Raw genomic sequence first — 25,885 nt, 5'->3', positions numbered from 1 at the left:
CTAAGAATAAGAGAACAGAACGATTCTATTATCGGAGGTAACTAAACGTGGCTAGTCTGCTGGAGATGCCCCACTCTGAGCCCATCGCTGCCCACTCACCAAGTTACAGCAGTATCGTTACATTTCTGTTTGTACAAATGCCGCTATGAATCTGCTGCCACCGCACCACATTCCAGTTCTGAGAGCTGCTCCTCAGACGCTCTGCAGTATTACTACAAAACACTAACTAATATCACTGTACTTCTCCTTTACTCCTTGTAGAAGAGAGAGGCCCTGCGACCCTGCGCTGTATGGGGGAGACATACAGAACCTCTCTCTTCTACAAGGAGTAAAAGAGAAGTAACGAAACCCCTTGTATCTTATATACATATATGGACTGGATGTGGCACATGGGTGTAATGCCAGACACATACATGCATAGTCTGCGCTCAGCAACGGATTCACCAGCTCCTCCCATCAGGAGACAGAACACAGAGCACCCCTAATGCCAGATAATACATATAATCTCAGATAGAGTAATGGCGACACAAAGCATTATATACGCTGCAGACCCACATATGTGAACGTGTAACGTGTGTCACTAAATTGGGCTTTGATTGAAAGAGGGGAATATGACTCTTATCACTGGAGGTAGCTGGACAACTCGGAATAAGGGATCCTGACGGAGGAGGGCGAGTTGGTAAGGAACATAATTCAAATATGTGTGTACCCCAAAATAAGAGGCAGCTGACAGTGACTGTGTCTGCACATCCTGGACCATCTCTCCAAGTGCAGTGATCACAAGCAGCGCGCGTGCGCCGTGTGACTATGGTTACATGCAGCGAAAGAAAAGACACATGGCCTCATTCAGAAATGGCCAGCACTTAATGTATATCTTTACTACATTGTGGACACTGCAGCAATTGGGGGTACTTACCCCTATAAATCAGGTTACATGACCACAGTGATACATACCTGAAGCCGGAGCCGTGAGAAAATCTTTGTGAGACTGAGTAGAAATGATGCAATATTCAAAGTCAACCGGGCAGCTGCAGCGTACGTGGATAACGTACTGTGCGCTGGAAGACAGAGGATTAGGCAGAACACACAGATCATTCTACAAATACTACAATGCTCACTGTTATCAACATAGATATATTTAAATTTCATATTTATCATAAATATACTATGGCCACAATTTTGCAGAAGAGTCTGTTTTGTAAAGTCATTATAATGTTTTATAATTGGAATAAATAAATGCCCTTAATTGGTGGAGCTGCAGCTGTCATCCTTATAGATTTTTTCCATTTCTCCCAATGTTCTGCTCCACTCACCAGCCCCATGTCCCAGTCTACACAGGCTGGAACTACCCTCATATTACCCTCCCTGGTTCTCTATCTCACCCACATCCACCAGCTGCTGGTGACATCTCCCCCAACCCTGCAATCCACTGACACTCGTCCTTACACCCCAAACATTTCCACCCGCCACTGACCTCCCAACCACATTCCCATCTCTCTGCTTCTCTACCTCCCCCTGTGCACTCTGGAACCCTAGATCTGCCTGCAGCAAACTCCCATCCATCTACGACCTACCCCTCAGTCTGTGTACTGATACTCTGATACCGATTCCTCTGTAGCGCTCTCCCATGCAGTCTCTCACTCACACTCCACATGGAGTAGGCTGCAACTTCCAAGTCATCCCCCCAGAATCCTCCCTCTCCTTCTTTGTTCATACCACCCACCTCTCCACCGCAGTATTGCTATCATCAGTCGCCCACTAACCCCAAACCAGTTTCTCAGATCCTCTACAACTTTGAGGCTTTCTCACATCTTACCCACTGATCTACCCACACTCACTCCAGGGGATCTTAACACCCCAACCGGCACTGCCGCCTTGTCAATCCTCTCTCTTACAGCCTCCTGTCTCCCACCCATCACTATGGAGACCCTCTCGTCCTCCCCGGCCCCCACTCCATCTCCATATGTTCATTTCATCTAAACTAAATACGTCTTAATATCTCCAACTCTCCACTTTTTGTGCTTTCTCATCATTTAAATATCCGGCACTCAAGAGGCTAAACTGGGAAGAATCTGAAAGACTTGCCCTGGACTCTACAATTATATGGGACATATGAAGTGGCTGCTTTATAAGACTAATCTGAGACAGACCAAGGTGCAGGATGAAGCAGGAATCGGTGGCTCTCCGATCACTTGCACGATACATACAATCAATGAATTGCAGTTTTGGCAGATGACGGCCAGTAAAATAGCGGAAATTGGTCTTCAGGTCAATTTATCCCATTATTTTATGCTACGTACATGGAAGGAAGGATTAGCCCAGTGTTACATGGTATAAACACAAGAAACACTTCATCTCTTTAAATATAGCACTTGTCACTACATGGGCCCCCGCCAAGGAAACACATTCATGACTCAACAATGATAAACAATCCTTTATTTATCCCAGATATAAAACAAATGGCTCACACGGCTTCATGAGACATTACCGGTCTCATACGTTTCCCAACTTGTGTTTATAAACACCTGGACGCAGCGCTGACCATATATAAACACCCGGACGCAGCGCTGACCATATATAAACACCCGGACGCAGCGCTGACCATATATAAACACCCGGAGGCAGCGCTGTAATCACCATATCTGCTGCTCAGTCCCTGACTTAGTCTATTAACAAGTACTGATTTGTTTTAAATAGACAGCAGATTTATTAGGCTGGGAATTAATCTGCTCCAATGTTCAGCTCTCGTCCTTCTCTCACACTATTATCCTGCTGGGAAGTCAACTGAAATCTAATTTCTAAAAGTAGAGAGTTTGTGGAAGCCGATATGTAATCAGGAGTAACCCAATCTGTTTACTGAGGCCACAGGACCGGCCTTTGTCTGATGCTTTTAGTCTAGAATTGCCCCAGAAACACACATCCTGCAATTAACCGCTGTCTACATTTAAATACCACTTCTAAGCAGCAGATACTTTAGTTCAGCCTTCCATTTTCTTACTATGTAAACAGGAAAACGCTAAACATAAAATCAATATTTGTCATTCAATTTGGTCCCTGTGACAGACGCTGGATCTCACCTCTGTCCGAGGGAAACATCAGATAAGTTTACGTGAGATGGAAACTCCACCAGGTTTATGGCTGGGTAGGCGTGCAGAGGAACCAGCAGCGTCTCCTCACCCTGGGAACAGGACAATGTGGGTCAGCGCGAGAGGACGATGTTTTCATGGTGATGGATGTTGGAGGTTCGGGTACTAATAATAGTTATCTGGGGATAGTATCAGCGATGCTCCTATAACTGGCAGTACATGCAGAGTGTTTGTTTATAAATGGCTCAACAAGAAGGACTCTGTATATGTCATCATCACCATCACCACTATTTATTTATGTAGCGCCACTGATTCCGCAGCGCTGTACAGATGTATAACTACTATGGAAATATTTACCTGGCTGAACGGTACTTAACAATTTACTGTATCCAGGGTGGAGAGGACAGAACAGCTCATGACTAAAAACTACGCCCCAGACACCTGCACTGTACGCATACAGGTCAATTGGAGATTGTCTCCCAATATTCACCAGCACACTGCGGTCACAGAGACCGGCTCACCCCCATACACCCACTGTACACCCTCTACATACCATCCATACACCCTCTGTACACCCTCCATAAATAGTCCTCCATACACCCCCCTCCCATACACCCTCTGTACACCCTCTGTACACCCTCTATAAATCCTCCCCAATAAACCCCCATACGGTTTTACCTTGCAGTGGACACGAATACAATCATAGTAGTATCTCCACTCATCAGGAATGAACTGCACATGGACTGTGACAGCCAGGCCTGGGACCAGTCTGTTCTGTACGATATAACATCACATAGTCAGTCTGACGTTATATTACAGATTTCACATAAATAGGATATAAATACAATTACCAAGAAGTAAATTAAACAAACACAAACAATTGGATGCTGCAATATGAGAAGAAACAACATAAGTACAAGACCCATAAACTGAAACACTGACCTACGCCTGTAATTGTATAATAAAGATATATACAGAAGAATGAGGAGCAATGTGTAATAAGATTTAGTAACACACTCGGCCACCACCAGTCCTATAATCTCCTCATTTCTCAGAGTGACTGTCACAAAACAATAGTTTGGGGGAAGGGGCTGGTGGCCGGGGGTGGCCATGTCCCAGAGTGACCTAGTGAGGTGACAGAGAGCTGCTCCCCATAGGTTAGATACACCCTCACCCTAGGTATCTCTACTCCACCTCATAACCTGAAATTATAGTGAGGGAGGGAACAATCACCATACAAAAATAAAATGTCGATAACAGAAATTCGTAAAAGGTTTCTAAACATCTTCCTAAACATTCGGTTCTGTCACTACGGGTCTCATCATTTGCAGCGTCTGCTGGTTCTATGTATCCATCAGGATTCTGTACTAGAGTGTGCTGAGAGCACTCACTGTCACACTCAGGGTACCCCGTATCTGGGGATGTCCCCCCTCATCCCACCGTCATTTACCTCTTCCGCAGCACACACTCTAAAGTCTGCTCACAGGGGTATAAAAAGAAGTGGGCAGAGGGTGGCAGCGGGAACAAGAGATCTCGCACTGACGGCACCTAATCCTACGTCTGGCTCTAGACCTTCCTCCTACTAGGGCTGTGATCTGTAGAGGAAACCTGTGCCCGCTGGAAGATGTACTGATGACACCTGGCCGAAGCTTTGTGCCATGGAAGCCACGTTATAGGCATCGTTACACAGAGACTCCCCATCAATCTTACACTCATCAGGGTCCTAGTGGTACTCACGGCTTTCTTGTAGCTGATTGTAAAGTGTCTGCTCTGCGGAGGGATGATGTGCAGATTGCTGACATCAGGAGAGATATTCACCAGTCTCTGAACGACACAAACACATTGTATAATCATTGTGTTACTTGTCATCACACACAATTATAGGGATCACTAGTTTATCTCGGCAGACAGATCAATACGGTACAACTAATCATGAATATTAATTACATAATCCAGAGGAAGGAAAAATAAATTCCCCAGGATAGATTCTCTGGGTCAGTGCCCTTTACTAATTACAGCTGGATGGCATATCATGTAGGAAAGGCTCCTAGTCCACTTTTACATTGAGTTACTGGATCTTTACTGCCCTGACAGTAAAGAACCCTTCCTATGTTCCTGGTGAAACAGTCTTTCTACCCACTCACAACGTACGAGCCCTTATCCTCTGTGAGGTCACTGTATGAATCTGTGTATTAATCTCAGAAATATTTATACCTTATGTCTATATCCCCATAGCAAATAAACTTTATTACTAAAGGGAACAGAATGAGGTTAACACCTCTGTTCTTTCTCTGGCTCCTCTATGTCCTAACAGTGAAGATATTGAAGATGTGACTTCTACAATGGTGATGCTTAGTTTGCATTGGGAGCATTTACCTCACATTTAACGCACTCGCAGATTGTACCACTGCGCTGCCACTCAGCTGTCTGTCCTGTAGTACTATCTGTTCCCCCCACTCGTATTCCATGTAGTCTGTATGACCGTTACTACCCCAGCGGGGGGACTACCTTAGTTATCTACATTTCAGCTGCCACTTGTCTCACTGTATTAGGTCACTATCCTGCTCTGTGTAATTTCCCCACCCAAACTCTAATCCTCGTCTAATGACTCGAGGTGCAGAGCTAAATTCTGCCTCACGTCTGTGCTTCCGCAGTGGGTGGGGCTACATTTCCTACAGACATTTTGATACATTTTTTGTTTTGCACTTCAGTGAAATAAAATAAACTTACAAGAGTCTGCTGGTGGCATTTGCCAATTTCATAACCCCCAAAATGAAGAACTCCAGGCTCCGCCTCCACAGACGCATTCCTGACGAGCTTTGCGTAAATCTCTGTGAACATATAAAATCATCAGAAAAAACTATTTACAAAGATGAGGACGGAGATGATATAAAGAGGAGCTGTGTGGTCTATGTGCTCGGGCTGTACGCGCTACGGACCCGGGCTGTGCGATCTACGGACCCGGGCTGTGCGATCTACCGACCCGGGCTGTGCGATCTACCGACCCGGGCTGTGCGATCTACCGACCCGGGCTGTGCGATCTACCGACCCGGGCTGTGCGATCTACCGACCCGGGCTGTGCGATCTACCGACCCGGGCTGTGCGATCTACCGACCCGGGCTGTGCGATCTACCGACCCGGGCTGTGCGATCTACCGACCCGGGCTGTGCGATCTACGGACCCGTGCTGTGCGATCTACGGACCCGTGCTGTGCGATCTACGGATCCGTGCTGTGCGATCTACGGACCCGTGCTGTGCGATCTACGGACCCGGGCTGTGCGATCTACGGACCCGGGCTGTGCGATCTACGGACCCGGGCTGTGCGATCTACGGACCCGGGCTGTGCGATCTACGGACCCGGGCTGTGCGATCTACGGACCCGGGCTGTACGCGCTACGGACCCGGGCTGTGCGGTCTACGGACCCGTGCTGTGCGGTCTACGGACCCAGGGCTGTGCGATCTACGGACCCGGGCTGTGCGATCTACGGACCCGGGCTGTGCGATCTACGGACCCGGGCTGTGCGATCTACGGACCCGGGCTGTACGCGCTACGGACCCGTGCTGTGCGGTCTACGGACCCGGGCTGTGCGATCTACGGACCCGGGCTGTGCGATCTACGGACCCGGGCTGTGCGATCTACGGACCCGGGCTGTGCGATCTACGGACCCGGGCTGTGCGATCTACGGACCCGTGCTGTACGCGCTACGGACCCGTGCTGTACGCGCTACGGACCCGTGCTGTGCGGTCTACGGACCCGGGCTGTGCGATCTACGGACCCGGGCTGTGCGATCTACGGACCCGGGCTGTGCGATCTACGGACCCGGGCTGTGCGATCTACGGACCCGGGCTGTACGCGCTACGGACCCGGGCTGTGCGATCTACGGACCCGGGCTGTGCGATCTACGGACGGATGGATTTATCATACAGGTGCAGATGTACACTGCGTTATATTACTACAGCTACATACTTGATTCCAGCAGGTGATTGGGAACTGATCTCCTCTGCGGTTCTTGCACTAAACTATTAAGATAAAGTGGTGACAGTTTCTCCAGCCTCTGATTATCTCCGGAAAAGTCCAAAATAGGCAGCTGAGCGACCTCCATGATGACACAACAAGGTGGATGGAGGATCTAGACCAGAAGAAACAAAATACAAAGTATATAAGACAGGTACTACAGTGATAATAAATAAAAGAAAATATATCATAATGACACAGTAAGGAGAGAGGATTACAATAAATAATAGATTAGGTGCACCATAAATTAAATAAATACATATTTATAAAGTTACTATCAGGAGAGTAGGCGTTCTCGCTGGTTATAGTACAAATATATACCGATCAGCCACGACATTAACACCACTGACAAGTGAAGGGAATAACATTGATTATCTGGTTACAATGGCACCTGTCAGGGGTGGGATATATTAGGCAACGGGTGAACAGTCAGTTCTTGAAGTTGATGTGTTGGAAGCAGGAGAGATGGGCAACGTAAGGATCTGAGCGACTTTGACAAGGGCCAAATAGCGATGGCTAGACGACTGGGTCAGAGCATTTCCAAAACGGCAGGTCTTGTATGGTCATCCCGGGATGCAGTGGTTAGTACCTACCAAAAGTGGTCCAAGGAAGGACAACTGGTGATCAGGCGTTGGGGTCATGGGCACCCAAGCTGACCCCTGGCCTCCGACAGTAGGACCAACCGGGAGAAAAAATTTAGATGGGAGACGAGGAAGAGGAGGTGATGGATACAATGGTCAGGAGGTGCTAGGATAGGCGAGCTTGAAAAGGTGAGTTTTGAGTGAGCGTTTGAAGGACTGAAGGTTGGGGCAGGGAGTTCCAAAGATTGGAGATGAGCTTGGCTGGAGGTAATGAGAGATGAATTGATGCAGAGGTCAGAGGTGGAGTGGTGGCCAGGTAGGTATGTACCTGGAGATAAGGTCAGAGATGTAAGGAGGAGAAGTGTTGGTAAGGGCTTTGTAAGTGAGGGTGAGGAGCTTGAACTGAATTCTGAAACAGATTGGGAGCCAATGAGGGGATTTACACAGGAGAAGCGGAAGAGGTGCGGTGGGAGAGGGAGCTGAGCCGCAGCGTTCTGTATGGATTGAAAGACCAGTGAGAAGGAGGTTGTAATAGCCGAGACGAGAAATGGGTTAGGGTTATGATGAAATGATGGTTGGGCAGAGCATACTACTGTGATGTATCTTTCTGGGGTTTTTCTACTAAATTTTGTATTTCTCTTATTGCTGGTGCTGGTGCGTCTGTCTGTCTGTCTGTCTGTCTGTCTGTCTGTCTGTTGAACAACTATGGATCCAGTTTTTGGAATTATGGACTATGCACAGCTTCTAAAGTTTTGATTTACTTATTGTGAATTGAGTACATCCTTGTGTGTGTACATCTATAATATATATATATATATCTATCTGTATACACACACACAGGGGATAGAGGAAATATTCAGGTATAATATACAGGATAGAGAAGATATATATGTATAATACAAGCACAGTTGCAGAGATGAGAATAAGAGAGGATGAGATGAGATATAATATACAGGATATATAGGCATAATATAAAGGGGATAAAAGAGAGATAGATGTATAACAAACAGGATATATATATATATATATATATATATATATATATATATATATATATATATATATATATATATATATATAGATAGAGAGATAGAGAGATAGAGATATATATATATATATAGAGATATATATATATATATATATATATATATATATATATATATATATATATATATAGGTATAATATACAGGATATATATAGGTATAATATACAGGATATATATAGGTATAATATACAGGATATATATAGGTATAATATACAGGATATATATAGGTATAATATACAGGATATATATAGGTATAATATACAGGATATATATAGGTATAATATACAGGATATATATAGGTATAATATACAGGATATATATAGGTATAATATACAGGATATATATAGGTATAATATACAGGATATATTATAGGTATAATATACAGGATATATATAGGTATAATATACAGGATATATTATAGGTATAATATACAGGATATATATAGGTATAATATACAGGATATATAGGTATAATATACAAGATATATAGGTATAATATACAGGATATAAATAGGTATAATATACAGGATATATATAGGTATAATATACAAGATATATAGGTATAATATACAGGATATAAATAGGTATAATATACAGGATATATATAGGTATAATATACAGGATATATAGATATAATATACAGGATATATATAGGTATAATATACAGGATATATTATAGGTATAATATACAGGATATATATAGGTATAATATACAGGATATATTATAGGTATAATATACAGGATATATATAGGTATAATATACAGGATATATAGGTATAATATACAAGATATATAGGTATAATATACAGGATATATATAGGTATAATATACAGGATATATTATAGGTATAATATACAGGATATATATAGGTATAATATACAGGATATATTATAGGTAATATACAGGATATATATAGGTATAATATACAGGATATATAGGTATAATATACAAGATATATAGGTATAATATACAGGATATAAATAGGTATAATATACAGGATATATATAGGTATAATATACAAGATATATAGGTATAATATACAGGATATAAATAGGTATAATATACAGGATATATATAGGTATAATATACAAGATATATAGGTATAATATACAGCATATATATATATATATATATATATATATATATATATATATATATATATATATATGTATAATATACAGGATATATATAGGTATAATATACAGGATATATATAGGTATAATATACAGGATATATATAGGTGTAATATACAGGATATATATATAATATACAGGATATATATAGGTATAATATACAAGATATATAGGTATAATATACAGGATATATATAGGTATAATATACCGGATATATATAGGTATAATATACAGGATATATAGATATAATATACAGGATATATATAGGTATAATATACAGGATATATATAGGTATAATTTACAAGATATATAGGTATAATATACAAGATATATAGGTATAATATACAGGATATATTATAGGTATAATATACAGGATATATATAGGTATAATATACAGGATATATTATAGGTATAATATACAGGATATATATAGGTATAATATACAGGATATATAGATATAATATACAAGATATATAGGTATAATATACAGGATATAAATAGGTATAATATACAAGATAAATAGGTATAATATACAGGATATATATAGGTATAATATACAGGATATATATAGGTATAATATACAGGATATATATAGGTATAATATACAGGATATATATATAATATACAGGATATATATAGGTATAATATACAAGATATATAGGTATAATATACAGGATATATAGGTATAATATACAGGATATATATAGGTATAATATACAGGATATATAGATATAATATACAAGATATATAGGTATAATATACAGGATATAAATAGGTATAATATACAAGATATATAGGTATAATATACAGGATATATTATAGGTATAATATACAGGATATATATAGGTATAATATACAGGATATATTATAGGTATAATATACAGGATATATATAGGTATAATATACAGGATATATAGATATAATATACAAGATATATAGGTATAATATACAGGATATAAATAGGTATAATATACAAGATATATAGGTATAATATACAGGATATATATAGGTATAATATACAGGATATATATAGGTATAATATACAGGATATATATAGGTATAATATACAGGATATATATATAATATACAGGATATATATAGGTATAATATACAAGATATATAGGTATAATATACAGGATATATAGGTATAATATACAGCATATATATATATATATATATATATATATATATATATATATATGTATAATATACAGGATATATATAGGTATAATATACAGGATATATATAGGTATAATATACAGGATATATATAGGTGTAATATACAGGATATATATATAATATACAGGATATATATAGGTATAATATACAGGATATATAGGTATAATATACAGTATATATATATATATATATATATATATATATATATATATATATATATATATATGCATAATATACAGGATATATATAGGTATAATATACAGGATATATATAGGTATAATATACAGGATATATATAGGTGTAATATACAGGAAATATATAGGAGTAATATACAGGATATATATATAGGTACAATATACAGGATATATATAGGTATAATATACAGGATATATATAGGTATATTATACAGGATATATATATATATATATATATATATATATATATAATATACAGGATATATATAGGTATAATATACAGGATATATATAGGTATAATATACAGGATATATATATAATATACAGGATATATAGGTATAATATACAGGATGTATATATAGTATACAGGATATATATAGGTATAATATACAGGATATATATAGGTATAATATACAGGATATATAGGTATAATATACAGGAGATAGATAGATATATATATATATATTATACAGGATATATATAGGTATAATATACAGCATATATATATATATTATACAGGATATATAGGTATAATATACAGGATATATATATATATATATATATATATATATATATATATATATATATAATATACATATATATATATATAATATACAGGATATATATAGGTATAATATACAGGATGTATATATAATATACAGGATATATATAGGTATAATATACAGGATATATATAGGTATAATATACTATATATATATATATATATATATATATATATATATATATATATATATATATATTAATATTATACAGGATATATAGGTATAATATACAGGATATATATATATATATATATATATATATATATATTATACAGGATATATATAGGTGTAATATACAGGATATAGATATATATATATATATAATATACAGGATATATAGGTATAATATACAGGATATATATATAATATACAGGATATATATAGGTATAATATACAGGATATATAGGTATAATATACAGGATATATATATATATATATAATATACAGGATATATAGGTATAATATACAGGATATATATAGGTATAATATACAAGATATATAGGTATAATATACAGGATATATATAGGTATAATATACAGGATATATATATATAATATACAGGATATATATATATATATATATATATATATATATATATAATATACAGGATATATATAGGTAAAATATACAGGATATATATATAGATATAATATACAGGATATATAGGTATAATATACAGGATATATATAGGTATAATATACAGGATATATAGGTATAATATACAGGATATATATATAATATACAGGATATATATAGGTATAATATACAGGATATATATATAATATACAGGATATATAGGTATAATATACAGGATATATATATAATATACAGGATATATATAGGTATAATATACAGGATATATATAATATACAGGATATATATAGGTATAATATACAGGATATATATATAATATACAGGATATATATAGGTATAATATACAGGATATATATAGGTATAATATACAGGATATATATATATATATATATATATATATATAATATACAGGATATATATAGGTAAAATATACAGGATATATATATAGATATAATATACAGGATATATAGGTATAATATACAGGATATATATAGGTATAATATACAGGATATATATAGGTATAATATACAGGATATATATATATAATATACAGGATATATAGGTATAATATACAGGATATATATATAATATACAGGATATATATAGGTATAATATACAGGATATATATAATATACAGGATATATATAGGTATAATATACAGGATATATAGGTATAATATACAGGATATATATATATATATATAATATACAGGATATATAGGTATAATATACAGGATATATATAGGTATAATATACAAGATATATAGGTATAATATACAGGATATATATAGGTATAATATACAGGATATATATATATAATATACAGGATATATATATATATATATATATATATATAGTATAATATACAGGATATATATAGGTAAAATATACAGGATATATATATAGATATAATATACAGGATATATAGGTATAATATACAGGATATATATAGGTATAATATACAGGATATATAGGTATAATATACAGGATATATATATAATATACAGGATATATATAGGTATAATATACAGGATATATATATAATATACAGGATATATAGGTATAATATACAGGATATATATATAATATACAGGATATATATAGGTATAATATACAGGATATATATAATATACAGGATATATATAGGTATAATATACAGGATATATATATAATATACAGGATATATATAGGTATAATATACAGGATATATATATAATATACAGGATATATATAGGTATAATATACAGGATATATATAGGTATAATATACAGGATATATATAGGTATAATATACAGGATATATATATATAATATACAGGATATATATAGGTATAATATACAGGATATATATATATAATATACAGGATATATAGGTATAATATACAGGATATATATATAATATACAGGATATATATAGGTATAATATACAGGATATATATAATATACAGGATATATATAGGTATAATATACAGGATATATATATAATATACAGGATATATATAGGTATAATATACAGGATATATATATAATATACAGGATATATATAGGTATAATATACAGGATATATATAGGGTATAATATACAGGATATATATAGGTATAATATACAGGATATATATAGGTATAATATACAGGATATATATATATAATATACAGGATATATAGGTATAATATACAGGATATATATATAATATACAGGATATATATAGGTATAATATACAGGATATATATATAATATACAGGATATAGGTATAATATACAGGATATAGGTATAATATACAGGATATATATAGGTATAATATACAGGATATATAGGTATAATATACAGGATATATATAGGTATAATATACAGGATATATATAGGTATAATATACAGGATATAGGTATAATATACAGGATATAGGTATAATATACAGGATATATATAGGTATAATATACAGGATATATAGGTATAATATACAGGATATATATAGGTATAATATATAGGATATAGGTATAATATACAGGATATATATAGGTATAATATACAGGATATAGGTATAATATACAGGATATATATAGGTATAATATACAGGATATAGGTATAATATACAGGATATATATAGGTATAATATACAGGATATAGGTATAATATACAGGATATATATAGGTATAATATACAGGATATAGGTATAATATACAGGATATATATAGGTATAATATACAGGATATATAGGTATAATATACAGGATATATATAGGTATAATATATAGGATATAGGTATAATATACAGGATATATATAGGTATAATATACAGGATATATATAGGTATAATATACAGGATATATATAGGTATAATATACAGGATATATATATAATATACAGGATATATAGGAATAATATACAGGATATATATATATAATATACAGGATATATATAGGTATAATATACAGGATATATATATAGGTATAATATACAGGATATATAGGTATAATATACAGGATATATATATATATAATATACAGGATATATATATATATAATATACAGGATATATATAGGTATAATATACAGGATATATATATAATATACAGGATATATATATATAATATACAGGATATATAGGTATAATATGGGCAGCACAGTGGCCTAGTGGTTAGCACGTCTGCCTCACAGCACTGGGGTCATGAGTTCAATTCCCGACCATGGCCTTATCTGTGTGGAGTTTGTATGTTCTCCCTGTGTTTGCGTGGGTTTCCTCCGGGTGCTCCGGTTTCCTCCCACACTCCAAAAACTTACTAGTAGGTTAATTGTCTGCTATTAAAATTGACCCTAGTCTGTGTCTCTCTCTGTCTGTCTGTGTATATTAGGGAATTTAGACTGTAAGCTCCAATGGGGCAGGGACTGATGTGAATGAGTTCTCTGTACAGCGCTGCGGAATCAGTGGCGCTATATAAATAAATGATGATGATGATGATATTCTATTCCACTTCCTCCAGGAATCGCTGCTCCCTACAGCCAGTGTGATTTCCTTACTTACTACATTAAATTATTTCCCCCTCTATGTCGTACTCAGTACACTGCCCCCTAATGGTGGACTTATGTCTTTTCTGAAGGGAAGAGAGCCCAGATAAAGCTTCCAAGGACAGACCAAAGGGCCCAGATAAAGTGTCATTTGGGGTATCCCGCAAGAAGAGGCACTTAAAGACCCTGCAACAGAACGCGTCACAAGTGAGTTATACTGATCCTAATGGATACTGGATTCTGGTGAATACTAATTTATCTTCTCCTTTCGTATCTGTTACAGGTCATCGAGTTCCAAAATCTGAAATTTCCAGTAAACTTGTCCAACCCCCATTCAGTGGCGACTGTACTGAACCAGCAGCCGGGAAAGCTGAGAATGAAGGACCTGCGGGAAGGTGATGGTCCCTAATCCTCCTGACAGTCCATGGAAGATGAGACTATAATCTAAGGTCCCTCTCTGCTCCGCAGGTCGCACATTCTCCAGCAAACAGGGAAGAACACGGCAGGAGAAGGAGACTTTATTCCAGCAACTGGTTCAACGGAACGTCGCAGATGAGGAGACCAATCAGCTGCGATGGTGAATAAACGCCAGTCTGTGACATAGATGTGTGCAGTGCTTCTATGTACGCGTTGTAATATATATATACTACAGAGACACTGTGTTATTGTAGTACTGCCTTGTGATATATATACTACACAGACACTGTATTATTGTAGTACTGCCTTGTAATATATATACTACACAGACACTGTGTTATTGTAGTACTGCCTTGTAATATATATATATATATACTACAGAGACACTGTGTTATTGTAGTACTGCCTTGTAATATATATATATACTACACAGACACTGTGTTATTGTAGTACTGCCTTGTAATATATATATACTACACAGACACTGTGTTATTGTAGTACTGCCTTGTAATATATATACTACAGAGACACTGTGTTATTGTAGTACTGCGTTGTAATATATATACTACAGAGACACTGTGTTATTGTAGTACTGCCTTGTAATATATATACTACACAGACACTGTGTTATTGTAGTACTGCCTTGTAATATATATACTACAGAGACACTGTGTTATTGTAGTACTGCGTTGTAATATATATACTACACAGACACTGTGTTATTGTAGTACTGCCTTGTAATATATATACTACACAGACACTGTGTTATTGTAGTACTGCCTTGTAATATATATACTACAGAGACACTGTGTTATTGTAGTACTGCGTTGTAATATATATACTACACAGACACTGTGTTATTGTAGTACTGCCTTGTAATATATATACTACAGAGACACTGTGTTATTGTAGTACTGCGTTGTAATATATATACTACAGAGACACTGTGTTATTGTAGTACTGCCTTGTAATATATATACTACACAGACACTGTGTTATTGTAGTACTGCCTTGTAATATATATACTACAGAGACACTGTGTTATTGTAGTACTGCGTTGTAATATATATACTACAGAGACACTGTGTTATTGTAGTACTGCCTTGTAATATATATACTACACAGACACTGTGTTATTGTAGTACTGCCTTGTAATATATATACTACACAGACACTGTGTTATTGTAGTACTGCCTTGTAATATATATACTACACAGACACTGTGTTATTGTAGTACTGCCTTGTAATATATATACTACACAGACACTGTGTTATTGTAGTACTGCCTTGTAATATATATACTACACAGACACTGTGTTATTGTAGTACTGCCTTGTAATATATATACTACACAGACACTGTGTTATTGTAGTACTGCCTTGTAATATATATACTACACAGACACTGTGTTATTGTAGTACTGCCTTGTAATATATATACTACACAGACACTGTATTATTGTAGTACTGCCTTGTAATATATATACTACACAGACACTGTATTAATCTATAAAATGTAACATCAGAACATCATAAAATACCACAGGATAAATAGAAGTGTACCTGGGTATAACATGGCCACACTCGTACACCATGACAAGACTGATACCTTGGTTGATTCATTAGCACAATATATGGATATATTGTATCTCTGCTCCAATATCTTAGATGATGGGTATTTTAATCAATATGTGTCCATTTATTTATCTTTTTGACTCAGTTTAACCAATTTATCCAATGTTCAGACAATCAGATAAGAATCCTCCAAGATCCAAACACAAATCTGGACTGTCTGTTGTACGATCAATGCAATCACAATTCTGCTGCCTTAAATTCCCTCCGATTGCATGTACAGGGTAAGCAGTCAAAGTATGATAGAGTAGCTGCCATTAGTGTAATCAGACCGTGGAGCTGTACAAACACCACAGGACTGGATATATCAGATCACCGCTCCATGTGCACTGACCGCCACAGACTGCTGGAGACGCTGCTCCCCCTCCCGATAAGTCGCCTTTCTCTGTCTCCTTACAATTGGCCGCAACTTGTCTGTGAACAGCTGACTAACAGTCATCGCAACAGGAATTGGTTCCAATTAAAACAGGTGCTCCCAGCATTATCCAGAATATCTTAAGCCCAGACTTACGCGTTTCATCGCCTTAGGGAGATTTCATCAGAGACACAACCAAAGGCTCACTTAGCCTCTCTATATAGCCAGCAAAGTACTAATTAACATCGTTTTCACCTGGGGCTATTTAACTCCATATTATCTGCAGAACACCTGTTTAATTGCATTTATAAAAAAAAAAAGTGTCCAAAATTGACATAAGGGAAAACCAAAGAATATATTATTAATTAAGGTTCAGAAGAATATAAATAATACAAATCTAAAAATCTGTATGTTCACATTTCACAATATTAAAATAAACTTAAATGATAGAATAATCTCTGTCATAGAGAATGAAAATATAAAAAAATTAACAACGAAAAATAGGTAAAAAAGCAATAAATAAAAAAATATATATATATTAAGAGATAGAAGCAACAGATGAACCTAAATATAAGACGCATATAAATGTTACTACAGAACTCATCAGATCCCGATCTTTAATGCTAATAGTTCTTACAGATATGAATACTTTTCATACTTTATATAGATTTGCCATATAGAATACCTATAATAGATAAAAAAAAACTCTATAGGGAAAGTCGTAGATAACTAAAATTCTGCCACAATCCCTAATATATAATGTGTATATATAACCTTAGAGAAAGCACAAGAAAATCTTCCTATCCCATTTTAAGGATGATAAGATCTTTAACCACAATGACAGTCTGATTTAATCTATATCCAGTAGTATCATGAGATACCTCCTCGATAGCTGCTACATATCACTGTTTTGTTTTTTTTACATAATTTAATTGAGTTCAAGAGATTAATTTAAACCCATGGGCGAGAGTGTATTTTAAATGGTAGATCTAATAGACCTCTTGTTTACATAGTTTCCTGCACCTATCCCCACCTCTTGGGATGTCCTTCACCAATTCTACCCAGTGATGGTGAGACAATCCGGATTACAATGATGTTTGTTGGCATAGTGTCGAGAGCCATTTAGTATGTTACGTCTATGCTGGTTGAATCTCATTTTCAATGGTCTAGATTCCAATATAATATAGAGTAGCACTACATTGTAATACATAGATTACAACCAAGGACTTACAATTAATACATCCACTAATATTATATTCTTTGTTACCAGACCTATTTCTAACTGAATATACTCTATTGGTAATTTGTTTCCACATAATACACCACATCTAAAGCACCATCTGGAGTAGAGGGAGCCACTCAGTTGTCCCCTTCGTGCCGCTAGCTTCTCCTTTCTGCAGACCTTCATTAAAGGGTTTGGTTTTTGGTTAATCCTTTTGAAATTTAAAAAAACTAGGGGCTAATATATTTTTTAAAATTATTAGCTCTTTTAAACACTATTACGAATATTGATTTTAAAGAAGGGTCTTGTTTTAAAATTGGGTAATTAGAGCTAATGATCTTTTAAACCCTAGAAGATAATTTATTGCTCTTTGAAATGAATGGTCACTCTCAATTAGTAATACTCTCCCTTTTCTTTCTTCTAACAACACTCATTTGGTTTCCATCCAGATGTATGCTCAATATGTTGCTATCTTCTTTCTGGACACCAACAGAGCTGCTCTATCCATCTTGCTAACCTCCCTAAATGCTTGATGCACTAAGTTGGTCGGATAACCTCGGTCTAGAGAGTTTTGTGTCATCATATCAGCTTGTTTTAAGAATACTTCTCCATTAGAGCAATTCTGGCGAAGGTGCAGAAATTGCCCCTTTGGAATATTTTTCTTCCACTTGGAATAATGTGCACTAGAAAAGTGTAAATAGTTATTACACTCTACCTTTTTGGAATATGTCGAGGTAGACATAATTGTACTTATGTCCAACAAGGATATATACAGGAACTCGATGTGTGTAGCGTGAGACTTGTGAGTAAATTTAAGATTGGTGTAGCTCAGGGCAAAGCGTGTCCCCATGGCCGTTCCCATCACCTGTAGATAATAGTGACCATCAAACAAAAGTGATTGTGAGTTACTATAAGGGAGATAGAATCAATAACAAACCTCTGATGTCTAGCCGAGATCCCACTTCTGATGGATAACACATTTTCAATAACTTTCACACTTGTTTGTTTATAACGGTTCAACATCCATTGTCAGCAAAATCATCTTCCCAAATGATATCTTAGATTATATCACCACTTTTATGTTGCTAAGTAAACTCTATTGTAATCATCACATAGAAGAAACTTGTCCTCTCATGTTTCTGCATAGAAGAGGGTGTCTGGTAGTTCCATACATGTGGTTTCTGAAATCGCACACAGTGCAATGGGATTGTGTTGGGGACAATAGATTTAAGTTGGCATGGGGGTCTCAGTACAATGTGGATTGAACAAACACCTATGTGGATGAGTCATTTACGAGGGGACAGTACTGCTGTGGTAGTCGGGTCTCAGTACAGGTGTCTATATGGATGGACAGATGGGGGTCAGTACTGCTGGGGGGGGGGGGGGGCTGGTCTCAGTACAGGTGTCTATACGGATGGACAGATGGGGGTCAGTACCGCTGGGGGGGTTGGTCTCAGTACAGCAGTACAGGTGTTTATACGGATGGACAGATGGGGGTCAGTACTGCTGGGGGGGGGGGGGGGTTGGTCTCAGTACAGCAGTACAGGTGTTTATACGGATGGACAGATGGGGGTCAGTACTGTTGGGGTGACGGGTCTCAGTACAGGTGTCTATACGGATGGACAGATGGGGGTCAGTACTGTTGGGGTGACGGGACTCAGTACAGGTGTCTATACGGATGGACAGATGGGGGTCAGTACTGCTGGGGGGACGGGTCTCAGTACAGGTGTCTATACGGATGGACAGATGGGGGTCAGTACTGCTGGGGGGACGGGTCTCAGTACAGGTGTCTATACGGATGGACAGATGGGGGTCAGTACTGGTCTCGGTACTGGTGGCCCAGTCAGGCAGATTTGTTATTAATAATACAGAGAATTCTCCTGTGCTCTTATAATTTTTTTGCCATAGGTGAACTTTTCTTTATATCAAAGATTTTGAATTGTTAAAGGGTTTTTGAATCTTACCCTCCATATAAATAGAAACCATACAAGTTCAGCTTTTTTTTAGTCCTGTAAAGATGACAAATAATGAATATTCTGTTACCACCAGGCAGGTTCACCTCGGCAGTGACCCCATTTCTCCCAAACAACGTCGGAGAATAAGTGACGACCGTCAGAACGCTGAGGCTGAATACCAGGTCAGTAACTTGTAAAGGCCGCTAATCTGCGTCCAGTAACATTATCAGTCGCCGGTCTCTTCTGATATTGGAATATTGTACAACCTCTTACAGGCTATATGTAGGGAGTGCTGGAGGTGTTGAGGTTTACTTAGGACTGTCTGCGTCATACACGGACGTGGCGTATACCGGCCTGGCTATCACTGTCCCTCCTGGACAGCTGACGTACATACCCTGCAGGAACTGATGGATGGACACATTGCAATATTGTAGTCTGTGCTGTTTGGCCTGCGACCTCCCCCGTTTAGCCAGTTAAGAGTCTATTTGTGATGGCGAGAGAATACTGTAAGGTGCATTGTAAAGTAAGGTGTATTATATCAGCATCCGTTATAGTCTACTTATGACGGTCTTGTCCCAGTGTGCTCAGTATAACCTTGTCTGTCAGCTTCAGGACCAGACATTGTGTCCAGCTATGGGCGAGATGTATCTGTAGGATGGTATCACCTGATTATCTACAGCACGTACCCAATCCAGTGTATTCTGATATATTCTACTTGTTTTACATATTTCACACTGGAATACACAATATAACAATTTTGAATATCATTTATTAATACAATAAATATTAGTGTTTGAGGAGATGTTCCCTGCAATGATATATCTTTTGTTTCTTTTTGTTTACAATTGATATATGAGCTATATATTGTCTGGTGCACCCTCTGTAACCAGATATTGTGTGACTTTCATGGGATCAAAATATTTGCAGAGAAGTAACCACTGATTATTGGATAATCCTTGTTTCATGGAATAACTGCCCTTATAGGTGTACAGCATGAAATGATCTTCTGTCTGGGGGGTAGGGAATCACACTTCATATAGTTCCTGATCATTTGTGAGTTGACCATTTTCTGTTGTTTATTCCATTTTATTTTACAAGAAACTATTGTACTAGATCTTTGTTTGTCATTTTTGTAATTGTTTTTCATCTTAAGTATTCTGGATTTATTTTCCATATTAAATTACACTTAATAAGTTCAGGTCTCTGTGTTCTTAGATTTCACATGTCGGACAGTTTGGTTTTAGAACTCTACATGGGGAGATCATTGGGTTTATGATAACTCTGATGAAAGTAAATTGTGATAGATTAGTTTAAAGAGAGAACCGAAGGCTTCCTGAGTAAGAGGGTCAGCTCCTCATGGTGGTATAAGTGGTAAGGGAATGGTCAGTGTGTGGGATAGACAGGGTGTTCTCATTAGACAGACCAGGTGGTTGTTTTTGATTAACCCTTTCTCACACACGTCACGCTGGCTCCCGTGAGTGCTGGGTGGTGAAAGGCACTTTCTGGGTCCAGGTGGGGGGACATTCAGGTCCTATAGAGATATATTATTTATGTTACCTCCACATCATCAGCCACAATTGTGTGTAATGCAGGTGAAGAGAGGCCGCACGGTGCTGGGGAGTGAATATAAGAGGGAGACTCTGCTCGTGGTCTCCCAGCGGGTGTTACGGGCTGTAACTCCGGTAAGTAGGATTAATATTGTAATTAGTCCAATCATAAAGTGTGCAACAACATGTAACATTTACACTAACACGGTTCCTGTTATGTTCAGGGTCCCACTTTTCAGCCACAGTTTGATCTCTATCTCAATGACCTGTGGGCCAACAGAAGCCGGGCGTTGAGAGTCTTCCAGCAAGCCGCCCGCAAGGTGAGGGCTCCACAGGATAATACCCGCTGATGGCCCTGAGCTATGGTGCTGCTTGTAGAGCTAAATAATCTGTATCCGCGCTCATTAATATGATGTCCTGCTATAAAGCACTGGTAGGAAACGTCTTGGTAGGCGCTGCAGGAATAATAACGGGTCCCTTGGGAGGGAATAATAACGGGCCCCTCTGTGGGAATAATAAACAGGATATATATCTTGTATATTATACCTATATATCCTGTATATTATACCTATATAATATACAGGATATATATATAATATACAGGATATATATAGGTATAATATACAGGATATAGGTATAATATACAGGATATAGGTATAATATACAGGATATATATAGGTATAATATACAGGATATACAGGATATAGGTATTATATACAGGATATATAGGTATAATATACAGGATATATGTATAATATACAGGATATATATAGGTATAATATACAGGATATAGGTATAATATACAGGATATATATAGGTATAATATACAGGATATAGGTATAATATACAGGATATAGGTATAATATACAGGATATATATAGGTATAATATACAGGATATAGGTATTATATACAGGATATATAGGTATAATATACAGGATATAGGTATAATATACAGGATATATATAGGTATAATATACAGGATATAGGTATAATATACAGGATATATATAGGTATAATATACAGGATATATATATAATATACAGGATATATATATATATATATATATATATATATATAATATACAGGATATATAGGTATAATATACAGGATATATATATAATATACAGGATATAGGTATAATATACAGGATATAGGTATAATATACAGGATATATATAGGTATAATATACAGGATATAGGTATAATATACAGGATATATATAGGTATAATATACAGGATATAGGTATAATATACAGGATATATATAGGTATAATATACAGGATATATAGGTATAATATACAGGATATATATAGGTATAATATACAGGATATATATAGGTATAATATACAGGATATATATATAATATACAGGATATATAGGTATAATATACAGGATATATATATAATATACAGGATATATATAGGTATAATATACAGGATATATATAGGTATAATATACAGGATATATAGGTATAATATACAGGATATATATATAATATACAGGATATATATAGGTATAATATACAGGATATATAGGTATAATATACAGGATATATATATAATATACAGGATATATATAGGTATAATATACAGGATATATATATAATATACAGGATATATATATATATATAATATACAGGATATATAGGTATAATATACAGGATATATATATAATATACAGGATATATATAGGTATAATATACAGGATATAGGTATAATATACAGGATATAGGTATAATATACAGGATATATATAGGTATAATATACAGGATATAGGTATTATATACAGGATATATAGGTATAATATACAGGATATATGTATAATATACAGGATATATATAGGTATAATATACAGGATATAGGTATAATATACAGGATATATATAGGTATAATATACAGGATATAGGTATAATATACAGGATATAGGTATAATATACAGGATATATATAGGTATAATATACAGGATATAGGTATTATATACAGGATATATAGGTATAATATACAGGATATATGTATAATATACAGGATATATATAGGTATAATATACAGGATATAGGTATAATATACAGGATATATATAGGTATAATATACAGGATATATATAGGTATAATATACAGGATATATATATAATATACAGGATATATATAGGTATAATATACAAGATATATAGGTATAATATACAGGATATATAGGTATAATATACAGGATATAGGTATAATATACAGGATATATATATAATATACAGGATATATATAGGTATAATATACAGGATATATATAGGTATAATATACAGGATATATATATAATATACAGGATATATATAGGTATAATATACAAGATATATAGGTATAATATACAGGATATATAGGTATAATATACAGGATATATATAGGTATAATATACAGGATATATAGGTATAATATACAGGATATATAGGTATAATATACAGGATATATATATAATATACAGGATATATATAGGTATAATATACAGGATATATATATATAATATACAGGATATATATATAATATACAGGATATATATAGGTATAATATACAGGATATATATATAATATACAGGATATATAGGTATAATATACTTGATATATAAGTATAATATACAGAATATATATATAATATACAGGATATATATAGGTATAATATACAGGATATATATATAATATACAGGATATATATAGGTATAATATACAGGATATATATATAATATACAGGATATATATAGGTATAATATACAGGATATATATATAATATACAGGATATATATAGGTATAATATACAGGATATAACTTACAGGAGCTGCGGGTTCCCGGGTGTCTCGGGTGTCAGGACGCGTTGCTATGGTGACAGCGGAAGTCGGGCTGTACCATTACCGCGCTGGGGGGGAGATACCATGTGAGACTGCGGGTGGGTTATACCAAGTGCGCCGCTCCCTGGGGAATAGTCATGTAATAACCCCACAATATATAACTACACCCCACCCCGCTACATGTATGTGACACCTCTGTATGTAACACCCCGCTACATGTATGTGATACCTCTGTATGTAACACCCCTCTACATGTATGTAACACCCCGCTACATGTATGTGATACCTCTGTATGTAACACCCCGCTACATGTATGTGATACCTCTGTATGTAACACCCCTCTACATGTATGTGACACCTCTGTATGTAACACCCCTCTACATGTATGTGACACCTCTGTATGTAACACCCCGCTACATGTATGTGACACCTCTGTATGTAACACCCCGCTACATGTATGTAACACCTCTGTATGTAACACCCCGCTACATGTATGTGACACCTCTGTATGTAACACCCCTCTACATGTATGTGACACCTCTGT

The 25,885-nt window shown here is 35.5% G+C and overlaps 2 protein-coding genes across 5 annotated transcripts in view; one reads left to right on the top strand and one right to left on the bottom strand.

The window, feature by feature from the left end:
• The window catches only part of CFAP221 (cilia and flagella associated protein 221), a 47,856-nt gene extending 22,465 nt beyond the window's left edge, over positions 1-25,391 (bottom strand). For 2 of the 4 annotated variants that reach the window (XM_075181222.1, XM_075181223.1), the window contains exons 1-7: positions 25,327-25,391; positions 7,054-7,216; positions 5,817-5,917; positions 4,824-4,910; positions 3,765-3,860; positions 3,078-3,178; positions 955-1,058 (exon numbers count right to left, since the gene is read on the bottom strand). In XM_075181222.1, the coding sequence (XP_075037323.1) occupies positions 955-1,058; positions 3,078-3,178; positions 3,765-3,860; positions 4,824-4,910; positions 5,817-5,917; positions 7,054-7,189 (625 nt within the window). In that variant the 5' untranslated portion in view covers positions 7,190-7,216; positions 25,327-25,391. Of the gene's footprint in view, positions 1-954; positions 1,059-3,077; positions 3,179-3,764; positions 3,861-4,823; positions 4,911-5,816; positions 5,918-7,053; positions 7,217-25,326 lie in introns of those variants that run through there. The other 2 variants (XM_075181224.1, XM_075181225.1) reach the window with 2 other exon arrangements.
• On the top strand, positions 15,481-22,976 carry LOC142097103 (cilia- and flagella-associated protein 221-like). Its single transcript, XM_075178695.1, has 6 exons — positions 15,481-15,596; positions 15,673-15,784; positions 15,858-15,966; positions 21,064-21,151; positions 22,562-22,651; positions 22,741-22,976. Exons 2-6 carry the CDS (start codon positions 15,766-15,768, stop codon positions 22,864-22,866), a joined length of 432 nt encoding a protein of 143 aa, XP_075034796.1. The 5' UTR covers positions 15,481-15,596; positions 15,673-15,765; the 3' UTR covers positions 22,867-22,976.
• Positions 25,392-25,885: the final 494 nt, after the last annotated feature.

The sequence above is a fragment of the Mixophyes fleayi genome, chromosome 7 (assembly GCF_038048845.1).
Source record: "Mixophyes fleayi isolate aMixFle1 chromosome 7, aMixFle1.hap1, whole genome shotgun sequence".
Lineage (NCBI taxonomy): Eukaryota > Metazoa > Chordata > Amphibia > Anura > Limnodynastidae > Mixophyes > Mixophyes fleayi.
This window is presented reverse-complemented; position numbering and strand designations above follow the sequence as displayed.